The sequence below is a fragment of the Vulpes vulpes genome, unplaced genomic scaffold (genome assembly GCF_048418805.1).
Source record: "Vulpes vulpes isolate BD-2025 unplaced genomic scaffold, VulVul3 u000000663, whole genome shotgun sequence".
Taxonomy (NCBI): Eukaryota; Metazoa; Chordata; class Mammalia; order Carnivora; family Canidae; genus Vulpes; species Vulpes vulpes.
The window spans coordinates 453,059-471,058 of NW_027325794.1; the positions used below are offsets into that span (position 1 = coordinate 453,059).

At 50.7% G+C, this 18,000-nt stretch overlaps 1 protein-coding gene and 1 long non-coding RNA gene across 9 annotated transcripts in view; one reads left to right on the forward strand and one right to left on the reverse strand.

Annotated features, from left to right (window-relative positions):
- The first annotated feature begins 5,055 nt into the window (after nucleotides 1–5,055).
- The window catches only part of LOC140597417 (small G protein signaling modulator 1-like), an 80,478-nt gene continuing 67,533 nt past the window's right edge, over nucleotides 5,056–18,000 (forward strand). For all 8 annotated transcript variants that reach the window (XM_072745679.1, XM_072745683.1, XM_072745686.1 and 5 more), the window contains exons 1-2: nucleotides 5,056–5,192; nucleotides 5,297–5,340. In XM_072745679.1, coding sequence (XP_072601780.1) covers nucleotides 5,174–5,192; nucleotides 5,297–5,340 — 63 coding nt within the window. In that variant the 5' untranslated portion in view covers nucleotides 5,056–5,173. The remainder of the gene's footprint in view (nucleotides 5,193–5,296; nucleotides 5,341–18,000) is intronic.
- On the reverse strand, nucleotides 11,041–16,689 carry LOC140597420 (uncharacterized). Its single transcript, XR_011999245.1, has 2 exons — nucleotides 15,647–16,689; nucleotides 11,041–13,891 (listed from the first exon to the last, which is right to left on the reverse strand). It is a non-coding gene; the product is annotated as an uncharacterized lncRNA (long non-coding RNA).

The window sequence follows — 18,000 nt, forward strand, 5'->3', positions numbered from 1 at the left end:
GGGAGTTGGAACAAACCATCTTAAGATTAGTGTGGAACCGGAAAAGACCCCAAATAGCCAGGGGACTATTCAAAACCAAGACCACAGCTGGGGGCATCACAATGCCAGATTTCAGGTTGTACTACAAAGCCGTGGCCGTCCAGACAGTGTGGTACTGGCACAAATGTGATCCTGGGAAATAAGTGGAAATACAGATCATGACTTCTAGAATTGTCCTGTTGTATGTAACCTCATTCCTTCAAAAACCCAGGAACCCAGAGAGGATGTACATTTCCAAAGTAAAGTTTTTAAAGGATTATTTTGAGTGCACTCAGCTGTGCACCCAAATACTCTAGGGATAGTGTCCTGAAGAGGCAGAAAATCAATTATGTAAAACCAACAACTTTTTAACAGCAGCTTACTTAAGAAAAACATTTGGTGCCGTTACAGAGCAATTACTTTTTATCATATCTGATATAAAGTGATTTAAATTGGCAGAAGTAATGATTACAGAAATGTCTCTAAAATATTCTTGGCCCTAAAGGGAGGGAAAAACAAAACAAGACAAAACCAGAGAGGGAGACAAACCAGAAGAGAGTCTCAACTTAGGAAGTAAACTGAGGGTTGCTGCAGGGGAAGTGGGCTGGGGGATGGGGTGACTGGGTGGTGGGCACTAAGGAGGGCACATGATGTACTACTGAGTCCTTGTTATAGACAACTGAGTCCGTAAACTCTGCCTCTCAAGCAAGTAATACGCTACATGTGTATTGGATTTTAATTAAAAATAAGTAAAATACACTTGGCCCTAGATGCCCTAAAATTTACATCCAAATATCCTAGTCTAACACCTGAAAATCACGTCCTCTAGGTATTCTAAGACATCGGCAAGCGTAACTGTTTTGTAGTTTAAGTGACACGTTTGCTTAATTAAAAGAAGATGTCTACCTAAGAGAGAAAGGGGATTTTTAAAATCCTGGATGGAGGTTTCATTAAATAGCCTAAGTACTTGTCACTTAACATTCAGATGACTAATCCTTACAGATTCCTTAGAAGGCTGAGAAATTATTAACCATCCCTGTTAATACAACATTTTTCATGGCTCTTAGGTCATTAATAGGAGTTTTAAGTTCTTGGGGTACCTGGGTGACTCAGTCTGGCTAAGCCTCTGCTTCAGCTGGGGTGACCTCGGGGTCCAGGGGTCAAGCCCCTTCCAGCAGGCGGCGCGCAGGGCAGGGGGTGGAGGCTGCCCCGTCGGAGACTGCGGGGGCTGCGGGGGCTGCCGGGGCTGCCGGGTCGGGGCTGCGGGGCCGAGGCTGCCGGGTCGGGGCTGCGGGGCCGAGGCTGCCGGGGCGGGGGCTGCCCGGGCGCCGGCAGCGGCCAGGCGGCGGCGGCGACGGTGAAGATGGCGGTTGGGCTGGGTAAGAGCGCGCTGCCCGCGGCGTGGCGGCGGAGGGGGCGGGGCCGAGGGGCGGGGCCGAGGGGCGGGGCCTCGGAGGGGCGGGTCCCGTGGGCGGGGCCTCGGAGGGGCGGGGCCGCGGGAGGAGCCCGGAGCAGCGGGTGGCCCAGCCCAGGCAGCCTCCCAGGAGCGCTGAGTCAAGGCAGGAGGTCGCCCCACCGGGCCAGTGCGGACGAGGAGCGGGAAGAGCGAGGCGCTGGCGACCCCACCACGGGAGTCGCTCCCTTCCACGCACGGGGCCCGCTTCTGAGATGAGCTCTGCGTGTTATGCCGTATGTTGGCAAATTGAGCTCCAATAAAAGTAAAAGAAATTAGATTCTTTGTACCTGAACCTAGAATATAATATTTCAACCTGTAGCTTCTTTGTTTATTCTTCTTTCCAATCTTCTAGAATTCTCATAAAAAGAACATGGGTCTAGAACACAATGAAGAAAAATGAAACTCGTGTGTGTGTGTGTGTGTGGAGGGGGTTAATAATTCTGGGGAGTTCTTAAAGTAAGGTAATATTACTCATTTAATATATGTTGATAGCATCAGTCTACACCCTGGTCACTGGTGGACATGTTCCTTAACAAGTGTTGAAATTCCCAAAATGTTTTAACTAGAGTAACCAGTTATTACGTAGCACTTTATAAGTTTTTTTTTTTTACTTTATAAGTATTAATACAAATGAATCATTGAGTTTTAGGGGAAAATCAGTAATACCTGAAAATCATCTATATTTACTTTGAATTTCTTTAAAGAAATAGAGTGTGGACTCTACATACTGATTTATTGAAGATGACACTAGTAGGTAAGGAACTAAAAAACATCAGTGGCCAGCACCCTTGAGTTTATTGTTGCTTTGCATTTCTGTGTCAGAGGTAATGCAATCACAGTTGGACTAGGGACTTCAGGGACTCCTGGCTTTCTGAGAGCGATGATCCCATGGTAGTCTCCGGCTTCACTCAAAAGGCAGCCAAAATTAACTAAAGAAAATCTCTTTAGAAAGAAATGTGAAACAGTGTATGTTTTAATCAGTATCTGTTCTAGGGACATTTCAGTGGAGATTTTCTTCCATGTGACTGGAATTTCCAAAGAACAAGACCAATCAAAGCCTCTAGCTCTAGTAACACAGTATATTTTAATGACCTAGAATTTCTAACATATTTATCTAATTCAGCATCTTTACTGATCCAAATTTTCTATTTTTCTTTTTTCTTTCTTTCTTCTTCTTTTTTTTTCCTCCCAGCTAAATATCTTTTCCATTCCCCTTCTTCTTCTGCATTTTGACCAGGTCCTAAGAATTACATCCACAAAATATGGAAATCCTTCCATATAAAACAGATAACTTAGTAACTGGATAACCAATTGATTCAGAACTAAGAAGGAAGATCTTATTGAAAACTTTGGAACTTTTGTTTTGATTCCAGAGATGCTGGCATGAGTACAGAAAGGGAGTCATCTCAGATAAAAATGATTTATAGATTTTTCTTAACAGAAGTTTTTTGAGGTCCTTTCATATGCAAATTTATTCAAATAGCACTTACATTTAGCCATCTACCTCTCTATATTTGACCATTTAATTCTCAGAGAGCATCTATTTTCTTTTCTTTTTTAAGATTTTATTTATTTATTCCTGAGAATACCCAGAGAGGAGAGGGAGAGAGAGAGAGAGAGAGAGAGAGAGAGAGAGGCAGAGACAAAGGCAGAGGGAGAAGCAGGCTCCGTGCAGGGATCCTGACGTCCTCCGGGATCACGCCCTGGGCTGTAGGCGGCGCTAAACCGCTGAGCCACCGGGGCTGCGCGAGAGCATCTATCTTCTGTGAAAGGACCCGGGTGTTGGAATGCAGGAACAGAAGACTAAGTGAGCTATCATTCCAATATTGTGATTATACGATTTGTTAGAAAATAAGAATTTATTTATTTATTAAAGATGTATTTATTTATTTATGATAGACAGAGAGAGAGAGAGAGAGGCAGAGACACAGGAGGAGGGAGAAGCAGGCTCCATGCTGGGAGCCCGACGTGGGACTCAATCCCGGGACTCCAGGATGGGGCCCTGGGCCAAAGGCAGGCGCTAAATCCCTGAGCCACCCAGGGATCCCCAAGAAGAATAATTTAAATATGTATTATTGCCTTCTCTGTATATCTGTACTAAGCATGTGGTAGGAGTAAGCCTATGCAGCTATCTCTGCATTTACTTGTAGAACCAATTATAGAAATAATTATGAAAGCGAATGCAAATAGGTATTCACTTGGCATAGAAAATTATTTTAGCAATGAAATTCTTGAGTTTCCATAATACCACTGAAATATATACGCGCATATATAATACATACATACCATGTATGTATATGGTATGTATATGGTATGTATACCAAGCACACACACACACACACACATATACATATATACAAATATATGTTTAAGTGGTCAGAGGGATTCTCCTCTTTTCTAATTTTATCAGCTTGCTTTCTTTTGGCATTTCCTTTTCTTTATTCAAAAACTCCAGCTTTCATTTCAGTCATGAGCAAGTCTAGGAGTTGAGCTAAAGTGGCAGGAGATGAGTGATAGTAATAGGGAGAGAAATCAAGAATGAAAGGGAATTGGTATGACTAAGCCTCACCCATAAACGGCCCCTGCACCAAAGTCCAGAATAGTCTCGTGAGTGTGTGTATGTGTAAAGAAAGAAAGAAAGGATAAACATTAGGTCCAACATTATTAGTACAAACGTGAGATAAACATAAATCAGAGAAATACATTAAGCAAATCTTCAGTGGCCAAAATGAGGGGAAAAAGTGGAGTCACTCATCTTTTGGGTACTCTGGGACACGTAAGAATCTCTGCCAAAAGACTCGGTATTTCAAGGACAAGAGATTGAAGAGCCTAACGTGAAAATCTCTTACGTAGGTCTGGGGGTTGAAGTTAAACTATTGATAAGAACAGAGAAATTCCACAGAAAGAATTTAACCAAACAACCGATTTCTGGTTTCGTACCTTCACATTCAGGGTCCAGAGTTCTCTAGAAAGGCACACCCCCAACAAAAGATTTAGAGAGTCTGAATATAAAGCCTTGCTAAGCAGTTATTCAAATCATACTTATCAAACAAATGAATAAATCTCGAGTGAGAGTCAACAGAAAGCCAAAGAACAAGATTCTCAATAATAACAATAATACTAATGATTAATAATAATAGAGCAGCTATCTCGTAATATCGCAGGGTCACGCCCCCAGCGGAAGGCAGGTGCCAAACCGCCGAGCAACCCGGGCGTCCCATATTCTGTCCATTTTAGAGATGAGAACACTGAGGCCCAGAGAGCGTCAGGAACAGTCCCACCGGCTCCCGCGGCCGCCTCCAGCCTGGCACCGAGCGGACGTCCAGGAAGGGACGCAGCCCCGCCCCGCCCCGCCCCGCCCCGCCCCGCCCCGCCCCGCAGGGGGTGGGACTGCGGCGCCGCGCGTGGTGGGCGGGGCTGCCCGCGGGGGCGGGGCGGGGCCGGGCGAGGCCTGGGGCGTGCGCGCGGCCCGGAGGACCCTCCCGCTGGGCGCCCGGCCGCGCGGCGGCGGCTCGGGAGGGGCGGGGCGGGGCGGGGCGGGGCGGGGCGGGGCGGGGCGGGGCGGCCGGGCGGGGGGCCCTGACGTCACCGGGCCCTCGGCCCCGCCCCGCCGCGGCTGCTGCAGCCGAGCCCGCGAGCGAGCGCCGCCGCCGCCGCCGCCGCCGCCGCCGCCCGGTCGGGAACGCAGCGCGCGCGGCCATGGCCTCGGGCCCCGCGGGTAAGCGGGTGAGCGGGCGCGGGGCGCGGGGGCGGCGGGAGGGCGGCCCGTGCCCCCGCCCCCAGCGCTCGGCTGACCCGCCGTCCCCCCGTCTCGTCCCACAGAGGCGGACACGCGGCAGAGGCTGCTGCGCACTGTCAAGAAGGAGGTAGGTGCCGGGGGTGGGGTGGCCGGGGGCGCGACCCTGCGGAGGGAGCCGCCGGAGCTCCCCCGGGGGAAGGGTCTCCAAAGGGGTGGGGGCCCGTGGCAGCGGGGCGGCCACCTGAGCTGTGGGGCTCACCTGGTAGGACTGGAGGCGGGTGAGTTGGGGGTGGGGGCCTCAGGTACGGGGTCGATGCTTGGCTGCTGTGTGTAGGGGCGGACGCAGCGGGAGGGCCGCCCCCGATGGGGCACACCCGGGCGTGTCTGGGTAGGACCCCCTCTTGTGGAGGAGCAGGTGGGTGGGTCTCATTAAGGGGAGGCAAGCACCTGGGGGCTGACTGGACTTACTGGGAGGTGAGGGGCTGGGTAGGGCTGCAGAAGGAGGACCAGACTTCGGGAAAAGGGAACGGTTCACTTTGGGTAACACCCCCCATCTCCCCTTCCCCACAAGTCTCAGTCCTTAGAGCCGCCCCCAGGAGCTTGGGGACTCCCTCCCCGAAAGTCCCTGGTCATTGGGTTGCACCATCTGTGGGCCTGTGCCAGGGCGTCTTGGCAGGCGAGTTCCCCTCGCCCACCCCTGCCCACCCCTGCCCACCCCCCCACCCCCGACACGCAGTAGGGTGCGAATCAGGCAGGGTTCACCTGCCCCTCCGCCCCCTTCACTCTCCTTGGGGCCAGCTGGGAGCCCAGTCTAGCCTTTAGCGAATAGCCCTCGACTTCCCGGAGAGGGGCGAACCTGCAGTGGTGGGTTCCTGGGAAGCATGTAGATGCCCGGACTGTGTGTGGAGCACGCTCACTCCTGTGTGGGCGCCGACATGTGCTGTGAGTGTGTGTCTGAGGCTGTCTGTGCATCTGCCTGGAGGTAACCAAGTGTGTCTCCGTATTGCGTGTACATGTGTCTGTGTGTGGATCTGTTTTTGTGAGTATGGTGTGTGACCGTGTGATGCGTAAGTCTCTGCGTGCGTGAGTGAGGCTGCGACCAGGTATGTGTGACTGTATGTGTGTGTGCTGCCCTCCTTATGCTGCCTCACATCCCTCACCTGGGACCCGATCGCTGTTGAGCGGCATCACCTCTGTACCTTGAGTCCTCAGCCCGAGATCACAGATGGCTGTAGACCTTGGGGCTGGCCTGATTGCGTGTGTGTGTGTGTGTGTACGCATGCGTGTGCACACACGAGGAGGGTGTCAGCCTGGTGTCAGCACTGAGCACCCAGAAGCCCCTCCCTGCATGGTGGCAGTCAGCCATCAAAGACAGCCTGGAAGAGGGGACCTGTGGCTGCCCCTCCCTCCTCAGAAAGCATGGGCGCATGTTGTGCGTAGGTCTCTGTGTGGCATGTCTCGTGTTGTTCAAAGAATCAGCTCTAGAGCTAGTTGTATATTCTGGCATTTCTGAATAAGGATCCGTAATGAGGGATGTGGAGTTCCTCAGAAAGGTCCAGAACTTTTCAGTTTGGCCCTCTTAGAGGCATTGTGGGACCTGAAGAAAGCTCTATCTAGATAGACCATCTTTCCAACAAAACCTGCACACCTGCAATTTTCTGATGACGAGTTGGTGGAGGGTGTCTTATAGAAACTCTCTCAAAAGCCTTCAGGTTAAAAGCCTGTATGTAGTCTCTTTGTTCATTGTTTAAACCTAGATGTAATTTGTACTCCCCGGAGATTGTCACATGGAATGGCTGTGTTTTCTTTTCTTTTGAAGCGTTTAGTTATTATTCATGAGAGACACACAGAGAGAAGCAGAGGCACAGGCAGAGGGAGAAGCAGGCTCCCTGTGCAGAGCCTGACGCAGGACTCGATCCCAGGACCCCGGGATCAAGCCCTGAGCCAAAGGCAGACACTCAGCCACTGAGCCACCCAGGCATCCCTGGAATGGCTGTTTCTCAGGAAATGGCTTGCTGGTTCAATGGAAGGGGTCTACAGGTAGAAGAGCCTGGGAGCAAGGCGTCAGGGAGGGCAGTGCCTCTCGGTATCTGCTTCTGGGCAGGGCTTCAGCTGGGCCTTTGGCCTGGTTCTGCCAGGAGCTCCCTTGGTGCCCTGGACAAGTCCTTTCCTCTCTCAAGGACTCAGTTTCCACAGCTGGAGAAAGAGGCATTGGTGCAATGCTCCTGGAGGTCCTACCCATGTCAGTCTAGTTTGGAATATCGGCAAGCTGTGGAGGACACGTTGCCTCCAGTGACCAGAGTTGTCAGCTTGCATCCTCTGTCCTGGGAGCAGCCGAGTTTGGGGCTTAGAATGAGCTTTCTGCCTGGCCTAAGGCTGAGGCCATCACTTGATCAGAGGGACCCCTTGGCATCCTGCTTGGTGCCTGAAGGGGTCAGGGACAGAACCTCGCAAGTTTGGGCAAAGGTCCTTGACCCTGGATCTGCAGTCAGAAGGCAGGTTTATAGCCACAAGTTGGTGGCTGATTCTAAATTCTGCATTTCTCAGGGCACATCATTTCAGTAATCAGAGTTTCCATAGAGTGGGTACTATTCTGTGCCGTATCCTGTGTACACGGTGACTTTATGAGGTGACTGAGGCTGCCCCCATTTCATGGACAAGGAAACCAAGCCTGGAGACGAGGTGTGGATTGCTCAAGAGAACACAGCCAAGAAGGTGCAAAGCCGGGGACTTAACCCCCCAGATCTGTCTGACATCAGAGCCAGGCTCTTACCTCTATATCCTAAACGTGCTCATCCGTGTCTCCACGGCACCACAGTCTCAGCTGTGGATGGAATGATTTCCATCTTACAGAGGTGAAAAATGGCCCAGACGGGATAAGTGATTTTTCAAGGGCACAGAAGCAGTCAAGGGAAGACAAGTTCAAGTCTTCTATGAACCCCTTGTTCAGCATGGGTGCCCCTAAGGGCGTGGCGATGAGTCCATGCCCCACCGAAGCAGACCTCCTCTCTCCTTGCCTTCCTCTGCCCACCTCTTGGGAGAGCATCTTGTCCCAGTATCAGAGAGCCAGTCTTCAATGGAATGGTGGAGGCAAACTCTTTGCGTAGAAATCTGGGAGTCAAGTCTGCTCTTCCTTCTCCTCATCTTTTGGGTTCAGAGAAGTCACATCCCTGCCTGTCATAGCCTCATCCAAAGGTACCTCCCGTCATTCTTCCTGGAAAGGGTGGCTTAACAGTCAGTTTCTTTAGACAAGGTTTGCAAGCTTGGGCTGAGCCACAGAAGCCAGAAAAGCCAGCAGCGGCTATGGGGCTGGAAGCTCTGTCCTGTGCTGACTCTGGGAGCCAGTAGGACTCAGAACCATGAAGCAGGTCAAGAAAGGAGCATTGGGCTCACCCAGAGCTGGGTTCAAATTCTGACATGTTTATTTACTGAAGGGTGTCTGTGTGCCAGACACAGGACTGGGCTCTGCGGATGCAGCAGTGAATAAGAGAAGTCCTGCCCTCTTAGGGCTGACATTCCCATTTTGGTACACAGATCCTGATAGACATTCTGAGTGTAATTCAGAGGATTATGACAGCCTTTGCGCCAAGGTGTGAAGGAGAGGTACTTGGCACCACAAGAACATACAACAAGGTCAAGGTGGCCCAGGAAGGCGCCCTGGAGGAAGTGATGTTAAGAAGATACGTGAAGGGGATCCCTGGGTGGCGCGGTGGTTTAGCGCCTGCCTTTGGCCCAGGGCGCGATTCTGGAGACCCGGGATCGAATCCCACGTCGGGCTTCTGGTGCATGGAGCCTGCTTCTCCCTCTGCCTATGTCTCTGCCTCTCTCTCTCTCTCTCTCTCTGTGTGTGTGTGATTATCATGAATAAATAAAAATTAAAAAAAAAAAAAAAGAAGATACGTGAAGGATGAGCACACCTTTAAGATGAAGGCAGGAGGTGGGAAGACAGAGGAGAACCATTCCTGGCAGAGGGAACTGCATATACAAAGACTTTGTGGCTGGAGGGAGCACCGTGAACTTGAGTGATGAGAGGACTCTGAAGTGGCTGGAGGACAGAGAGGAAGGAGCATGGTGCCAAATGCAGAGGGGCAGAGCTGGAAGTCCTATCCTAAAAGCACAGGGAAAACGGATGGGGAGGACAGGAGCTAGGTGGAGGAAGAGGGCGGAGCTAAACTTGATGGCTTGTAATTGCACAGCCTTAGAGGGGCATCTGTCTGTACCTTCACAAGGGTCTGAGTTTCAGTTTATTCCCAGTGAGGATGAAGATCACTTGTCAGGATAAGCGATGTGAAAACACCCACCACATTAGCCTGAGCTGCCTCTGGGCAGGCATCTTATTTTTTCTGTCTCCCCAGTGTCGCCCAGGAGATAGGGTGGCCTGGGTGAGATTTCCTGCAGTTAAACCCAATCAGCTCTATTCTGGCTCCACCCTGGCTCGCTTTGCCCTCCCCTCCTTTCTCCTCCCAGCCTCCAACCCTTAATTTTGTTTTGGTTCCCAGAGTGGCAGCTGCAGGGACCGGCTTCTTGTTGCCATGACGACTGCCATTAAAGGAGCCAGCCACTTGAGCCAGGTTGATAACGGAAGCCAAGTGACTAACTGCCTTGTTTTCTTGCCTTGGGCTAGGCCTGGGAGGCCTCTTAATTGGAAGAGACAAAAGCAGGTGCTTGAGGGCAGGAGGACAGACCCCCGGGGGAAGGAGGCAGGGGGATGAGGCCAGTGCTGGAGAGGAGGCTCTTGTGGACCTCTGCAAACTGGAGCTGGTATGAGAGCTGCCATGGGGAGCCCTTGCCACAGCGGCTGAGCTGGGCGCGTTTGGGGAGCTGTGCCTTCCAGCCTTGGGACAGGGTAGGGGTGTGACGGGATGGTGGAGGAGGGTTTCACATCCTAAGAAGATTGGAGGAAGTGAGAGAATCAACTGATGTTTCTACTGAGATCCCTGTGGTGCTTCCACTTGGATCTACTTCTTCTCAATAAAAGAGGGGCAACAGTTTTGCCCCCCAGGTGAGGTTGCTGGACAACGTATAGGTCATCGAGTTAAATTCGAATTCCAGATAAACAGAAGTAAAGTGCCTAGTGCTAAATCTGGCAGCCCTAGCCCAGGGGACATTTGGTAATGTCTGGAGCCATTTCTCGTCAAAAACGAGGGTGTGACTGACATCTAGTGGGTAGAGTCCAGAGATGCTGCTCAACCTCCTGCGATGCAGAGGACAGCCCCCCTCCCCCCCACCAAGAAGTGTCAGCCCAGACTGGCACTGTGGTTGAGACGGAGAAACCTCTGTGCTGGAAAACTCCTTCACTTCTTCATGACGGCCCAAGGAGGGAGGATACTTGTCTCCTTCGCTCCATAAAGGAGGAGCTGGAGGCACAGAGGGGTTAAGCAGCTCACTTTAAGGTCACACAGCCAGTCTGTGGAGAAGCCAGGATTCAAATCCTGCTTTGTCAGCTCTGAAGGGTGGCCTCACAGAGGTCCAGCAGAGTCCCCGGAGACATGGCTTGAGGTCAGGCGTATGTAGGGGAAGAGATGGGGCAGCAAAGGCCCGCTAGATGCACCATGCTCGGGGCTTTGCTCCATTAGACGGCAGGGAGCTGTAGAAAATTTATGAGCAAGGAGGGTCTTGCTTGGACTTGGACTTCAGAAAGTATCAGCTGGTAACAGGTCCAAGATGGAGCTTTTTGCCACTTTTAGAAGAAAGCTTCCTCCTTTCTTTCCTGCCTCCTTCCTTCCTTTCCTTCCTTTCTTCTTTCCTTCCTCTCTATCCCACCTCCTCTCCCTACACTATAGTGTAGTCTATTAAGTGTGTGAAAGAATTATGTCTAAAAAAATAATATAATTATTATATTTTTAATATAATCATCTTAATCTAGAAATACTGTGTTATGTCACATATTACAATTAATTTTATTTTTATTTTATTGTACATATTGTATACATGTTTTAAGGGGAGTGGGAGGTGAAGGCTTCCAAAAAAAACCATTTTACTGCTAAAAAATGCTGACCATCATGAGTTTTCATAATCACTGATCACAGATCAGTATGACAAACATAATAATAATGAGAAGTTTTGCAATATTGTTAGAATTACCAAAGTGTGACACAGAGTCAGGAAGTGAGCAAATGCTATTGGGAAAATGGTGCTGATACAGACTTGCTTGATGCAAGATGGCCACAAACCTTCAATCTGTAAAAAGAAAAAAAAGAAAAGAAAAACAAAAGTAGTGTCTGCAAAGTACAAGAAAGCAAAGTATGCCTGTGTTAGAAGTCACAAATGCTGTGAGGAAAATAAAGCTAGAAAGTGGGTGGAGAGTATCTGGGTAGCTCAGTGTTTGAGCATCTGCCTTTGGCTCAGATCGTGATTGCGGGTTCTGGGATCAAGTCCTGTATCAGGCTTCCCGCAGGGAGCCTGCTTCTCCCCCTGCCTATGTCTCTGCCTCTCTCTGTGTGTCTCTCCTGAATAAATAAATAGAAATCTTAAAAGAAAAGAACGAAAAGAAAAAGAAAGTGAGTGGAGCGGAATGGGCAGTGCTTTCCAGAGGAGGTGGTCAGGCATGGCCTCTGATACTATGACATTTGAGCAGAGACCTAAAGGGAAGGAGGGAACCCTGCTGACCTCTGCAGGAAAGGTGTTCCTGCCAGAGGGAACAGCATAGGCAAAGGCCCTGAGTCAGGAACGATGAATAGCAAAGAGGTCAAGGAGCCTGGAGTGGAGTGAACAGAAGGGAGGAGGAGACAGGTCAGAGAGGGAGCAGGAGGCCATTCCTGCAGGGTCTTGTGGCCCCCCCGGAAATGAGACGGGACCCGTGGGAGAATTTTGAACAAGGGGAGAAGCATGAATTCATCCACGTTGCGGACTGCTCTGGCCACAGCCGAGCAATAAATGCAGGGCACAAATCGGGGGCACAGAGTCTTTAGGCAAGAGAAGAAACTTCGCTGTTCTCTTCTGAGCTTTCAATTCTTAGGCTAGAAACCACAGCGCCTTACTCTGCCCCACTCCCCCACTGGCCAAATAGGGGTTCCAGAAATACTTGCCAGTCAAGTAGATGCAGGAATACTGGGTGTGGATATTTTGGGGTTCTCTGATGCTTATAGGGTTGACTCAGATCAGTTCACGTGTGTCGTGTTTTCAGGCTTAAGCTGGCAGAAATTCTCCTCGTGAATAATGCAGCCACATCCGTGCGGTGTGTTTTGATGCTTTTTTCAGGTCTCTGGCAATGCGGCTTCCAGGAGCTTTTGCTAGCACAGGGCCTGGTGGGCTTTAGCACCCTGGTTTGATGTGAGGAGGGTGGCAGGTGGGGCCTAGCTTTCCGGCTGGGTTATGTCTCCTGTGCAGTCTGGCTGGGTCTTCCCTGCAGTAACCTCTTGAAGGGCTCCGGGAAATGGTAGTGTAGCATTTGTTGCTGGTCGGCAGGTAGGAAATGGCATTTGTGCACCCCACTTGCTGGCTGCAGACCCCAGGATGGGAAGTGAGGACACCAAAGTCCTTGTCCCAGCGCTGCCCCTAACCACCTGTGGCCGCCCGCAGTTTCCTTCTGCCTATGCCATTCTGCTTTCCAAGTGGACGCAGTTGGACAGCTCCAGGATTCTAAGAACCTCAAACCATCAGATTTGGCCAGCATCCCTCCCCGAGAGCCAGGTCTCTCGCATTTTCTCAACAAGGAATTTGCCAAGTCTGTATTTAAGACCTATTAAAACTCGGTCACTGATAAGACCATCTGGGAATCTTCGTTCTGGTCAGGAAAAGCAAAGGCTCAACTAAAGGCATTCTAACAGGATAAAGATTTTTTTATTTCTTAAACAGTATTTACTGAGCATCTTATGGTGATGGCCTCATTTAATTGTCATGAAGCCACACAAAGTGGATAAAACACTGTCCCTTAAAGGTAAGGATAGTGACACACGGAGATGGCAAATAAGTCACCAAAGGTCACCGACAGTGTCAGTGGTACAGCTTGGATTCTGGCTCTGGAACCGGGCTCCGCATCACTCCGGAGCTGAAACCAATGACCTATCACATATGGTGATGAGCTCCTCTGAGCACGTGGAGTTGGCAAAAGGTCCAGGCTTTGGAATCGGACAGCCTTGTGTTCCAAGTTTGAGTCCTGCCATTTAGTGGATGCTTGGACCTTTCCAGCTTTGGTGTCCTCGTGCATCAGGTGGCGAGGGTATCCTGTACCGCGCAGCACTGCTGCGATGCTATCACTGCCAGGTATTCACCAGTATTTATGAAGGGACCAGGCAGAGTGCTTGGCTTACCCATTTAAGAGCAAGATAGAAATCAGTCGCAGAAGGACATTGTGCTGCCCTGTCTGGTCAGTCACATGAACTTGTAGATGTTCTCAGTGTAGGATCTTGCTCTCTTTGGGTAAGCCCCAGGCTGGGGGTGCTGCTGCCACAGGAGCAGTGCCGCAGACTGGGAAGAGGGTATTTCTTGGGGTCCAAAGGAACGAGCCCTTGAGCGGGGGTGGGGAAGGCTGAGTCTTGCCTGGCTGCCTCAACATCCTGAGGTGGGCAGTTGGATCTTCCCTCTGGGTCTGCTTATTCATTGGCCTCGTGGCAATAATCCCTCAGCTGAAGAAATTCTGACGCCCTTGTGAGCTTGCGGGTCTTGTCACTTAGCCACCGCGAGGCCCTGGATGAGCAGCTAAGTGCTGAAGGCCAGGGGGAGACAGTGTACTTTTCCTTGAGTAGTAGAGGAAGACAAGAAATAAATAGATTCTTGTGCTTTTTCATTGGACAAACTTGAAAGAACTCAGTTTTGTAAAGGACAATAACCGTTCCTTTGGCAGTGAGTCTCCTACTTAAAAATCAGAGAACGGAAGCCTCAAGACTTGAGACTTGATGATACCTGGGACCTTGACTGGATTCTTCTTTAATTTTTAATTTTTATTATTTTTAATTTTTATTATTTAGTAAATTACATTTAATTAGAATTATAGCAACTATCATGCATTTGTTTCCTTCTTTTTGAGAACTAGACATCTTTACAACCACCATTTATTAAATGCTGCTCTAACTTGCTTTGTTTGATCTCATTTAGTGCTCAAAGCGAGCTTCCTATAGAGCAGGTACAAATAGCGACTCTTCTTTACTGATGAGAGAAACTGAAGCTCAGAGAGGTTAAGAAACTGGACCAAGGTCACACAACTGAGATGTAGCACGGCGCGGTATTTTAGCCGGCTCCACCCATTTCAATTTGGATGATAACTTGCTAACCAAACCAGCTCAAACAATGAATAAATATATGAAGATCAAGCCAAGAGGGAAAGAGAGCCTTAAGAAATCGACGTTATGGTTTCAGGGGTTTGGGAAGTTTGGAGTGAGGCCAGCTTCAGGTACAGCTCTATCCAGGGGTTCCAATGATGTCATCAGGACCCTCTGTGTTTTCTGGTCTCTGCACTGATTTTCTCTGTGCTAGCTTTCTGCTTTGCTGGTCTCTGTGGGGAGGGAGAATGTTGCCCAGCTCTCAGGTTACAACCTGCCAGCTTGGCATCAGCAGACAGAGAGCTTCGCCTTCCCCCCCCAACCCCCCTGCTGTGGTTCTCCTGGAAGATTCAGGATTAGGTTTCATTGGACCTCCGCCCCAGTCACATATGGCTTTTGCGCCAATCACTCTGGGACTCATCGCTTAGATCTGTCAAGCTGGAGGGATGCTGTGGGGTCAGCCCAGTGAGAGGGAGGGAGGGGACCCAGAGGAAGTCCAGGTGACATGACCAGGCAGGGACATGGGAACGAACTAGTCAGACAAGACACAGATGCCTGCCTGGGCAGGGTGAGGGCCCCAGCATCTGGAGCTCAGCCCCGCGGTGCGGAAGTGACCTCCTGGGTGCTAGGTGTCTGTGGGATCTAGGGGCCTGGGCAACCCTGAAGTTATGCAGACACTTTGTACTTGTTGTAGGGAGAGAGTATCCTCAGTACGTCTCTGAGGTCCACAACCCCAAAACCCAAATGCGGTTCAGAACCGCTCAGCAAGATGCTGGAATTTGAAGATGAATACAGTTTCCCCGATCTCGGCTTGCTCAGAAATGAAATGCTCCCTAGTTTGTAACCCAGTGAGCCCTCCAAAAACAACCACCCCTAACAACAATCATAATTAGCATTTACCGGGCACCTACTGTGTTCCAGACCTGCACCATCCAATTGGAGCCACTAGTGTTACATGTTTATATTTAAAGGAAGTAAAACTCAAATAAAAAAATCCTGTTGCTCAGTTGTCCCAAGTTTCAAGTAGCCGCATGTGGCTAGGGATCCCGTTTTGGACATTTTAGGCACAGAGCATTTTCCAGAAAGTTCTGTTGTGTCCTAGACATTGTGCTAAGTGCTCTACATCCATGAACATATTTCAGTCTTAAAACAGCTCAGAGGGGTAGGTCCTATTTATTATCCCTTTTTATAGAGGGGAGTAAATTGAAGCACGAAGGAAGTGAAGTGACTTACCCAAGGCCACACAGCTGGTGAGGGAGCAGAGCCAGGGTACTCACCCAGCCCTTGGATGTGATGCTTGGCTGCTTTTCCTCCCAGTGTAGGCTAGAGGTGGCTAATGTGTTTTCTGGCTCACCCTGTGCTGTTTGAAGCAACCATCTGGAATTCGTGTTCTTATCTCCTGTAGCTGCCCAGACCCCCAGAGAGAATTGAGGCCGCTCCAGCGTCTGTGCGTGCCTTCCTGATCCACGAGGCCCGTGGGTCTGAGGAAGTGGGGCGTGTTGCCAGGGGAGCCGCCTCACACAGCAGCAGAGCACCCAGGAGAGGGCTGGCCGGTCTCCAGGGCGTGGGCTGGGAATGTGAGACACGCAGGCTGTTTTCTCCGGGAATGGAGGGGCGGGGGATTGACTGTCTTCACAGTTCCATCATCTCCCTGAGTGGCTGTGTGCGGGAGGTGTAGCTGGGGGGACCTTTTTGCCAAAATGCCCCCAGGTGAATGCCCCAGAACCAGGCCCTTGCGTGACCTTCTCGTCAGGGGGTGTCTGAGCACCTGTGCAGGGCACCTGTGTGAGGGAAACCCAATCTCAGCGCCCAGAACGCCCTGCTTCCAGGTCAGGGCAGGTTGGCCAGTCCCTATACTCTGAGGGAACGATGCGTGGTGCCTATTTATAGCATCCCAGAAAAGGGTTAACTGGGGCTGTCCTAGCAGCAGCCCACTGAGAAACAGGCTTTTGCTTCCCTTGTAAGGCCCACAGCCATGTTTAGGGCAGGTGCTAAGAGGGAAGACTTTGCTAGCACTAGGACTCTGAAGATCCAGGTGCCATGGCTTCATCACCTATGTCCCCGCCCCCCCGCTCTCTCCCACAGGCACAGATGGGGCTGCAGAAGGACCGTCCTGTGTCTCTGCTTTCATTATCCATCTGTGTGGATGTGGAGGGCAGGGTGGAAGTGTGTGGGTGGGAGGGTGGGGCAGGGCTGTTCTGGAACCGTGTATGAGAGAGAGCAAGAGTCCAGGAGAGGAAGCTTTGATCCGTTCACCAGCGGCTACTGGGCTCTCGCTGTGTGCCAGACGCCTTCAGACCCCTTCTCTGAGAAGGCCCCAGCCCTGTGCAGGCTGCGATGGGCTGAGGGCAGGGAGGAACCCATCTGGAAGGAGGCCCTTTGCCTATGTGCCAGAGCGTTGGGATCCCTGCTGACATCCTACAGTAGCAGCAGAGCACAGACAAGATATTTCCTTTTTTACTTTCTTCTTTTTCAATAATAGACTTTATTTTTTATAGCACGTTTAGGTTCACAATGAAACTGAACAGAAAGTACTGAGATTTCCTATACATCTCTTTATCTGCCCTAAAAATCCTCTGCGCTCTGCTGTTCATCCCTTTCTGCCCCCAACCCCTGGCAACCACTGATCTTTTTGCCGTCTCCATGGTGTTGCTCTTTCCAGAATGTCCTGCAGCTGCATTTGTGTTTTTTTTTTTTTTTAATTTTTTTTTTTAAATTTTATTTATTTATGATAGGCACACAGTGAGAGAGAGAGGCAGAGATACAGGCAGAGGGAGAAGCAGGCTCCATGCACCGGGAGCCCGATGTGGGATTCGATCCCGGGTCTCCAGGATCGCGCCCTGGGCCAAAGGCAGGCGCCAAACCGCTGCGCCACCCAGGGATCCCGTGCAGCTGCATTTGGACAGCATGTAGCCTTTTCAGATTCTTTGGTTTCAGTAATACGTGTTTCAGGTTGAAGGTTTCCCTCTTGCTACCATGATTCTCCATTGGAGACCTATGTGCAGAGGGGAGAGGGAGCTGGGTGGTATTGGGCACACCTGGGGAGGTCAGTGGTGAAAAGGTTTGGCAGGGCAGAGGTGGACCTGGCTGGTGTTGCAGGGCCAGGACTTCAGGAGCAGGGAGTTGGCCACCTGGGACTCCGAAGCTGGAGATGATTCAGATCCCAGCCTCTTCACGAACCAGATGGTCTCCATCCCTCCTAGCTCAGCTGCCTCATTGGGAAAATAGAGTAGTAGCAATGGCACCCACATGGCATGCTTGTTATGAATCTTTGGGGCTCATGGATGTGAAGCACCCACGTAGCTTGTGGGATGCACCAGTACGTATTGAATGAATAAATGAACCTACTGTGTGCCAGGCTCAGTGCAGGGCAGATGGTCGTGGGTTCGAGTCCCCACTCTGCCACTCAAAAGCCATGTGCACGGGCAGCCCCGGTGGCGCAGCGGTTTAGCGCCGCCTGCAGCCCAGGGCATGATCCTGGAGACCCGGGATCGAGTCCCACATCAGGCTCTCTGTGTGGTGCCTGCTTCTCCCTCTGCCTGTGTCTCTGCCTCACTCTCTCTCTCTCTGTCTCTATGAATAAATAA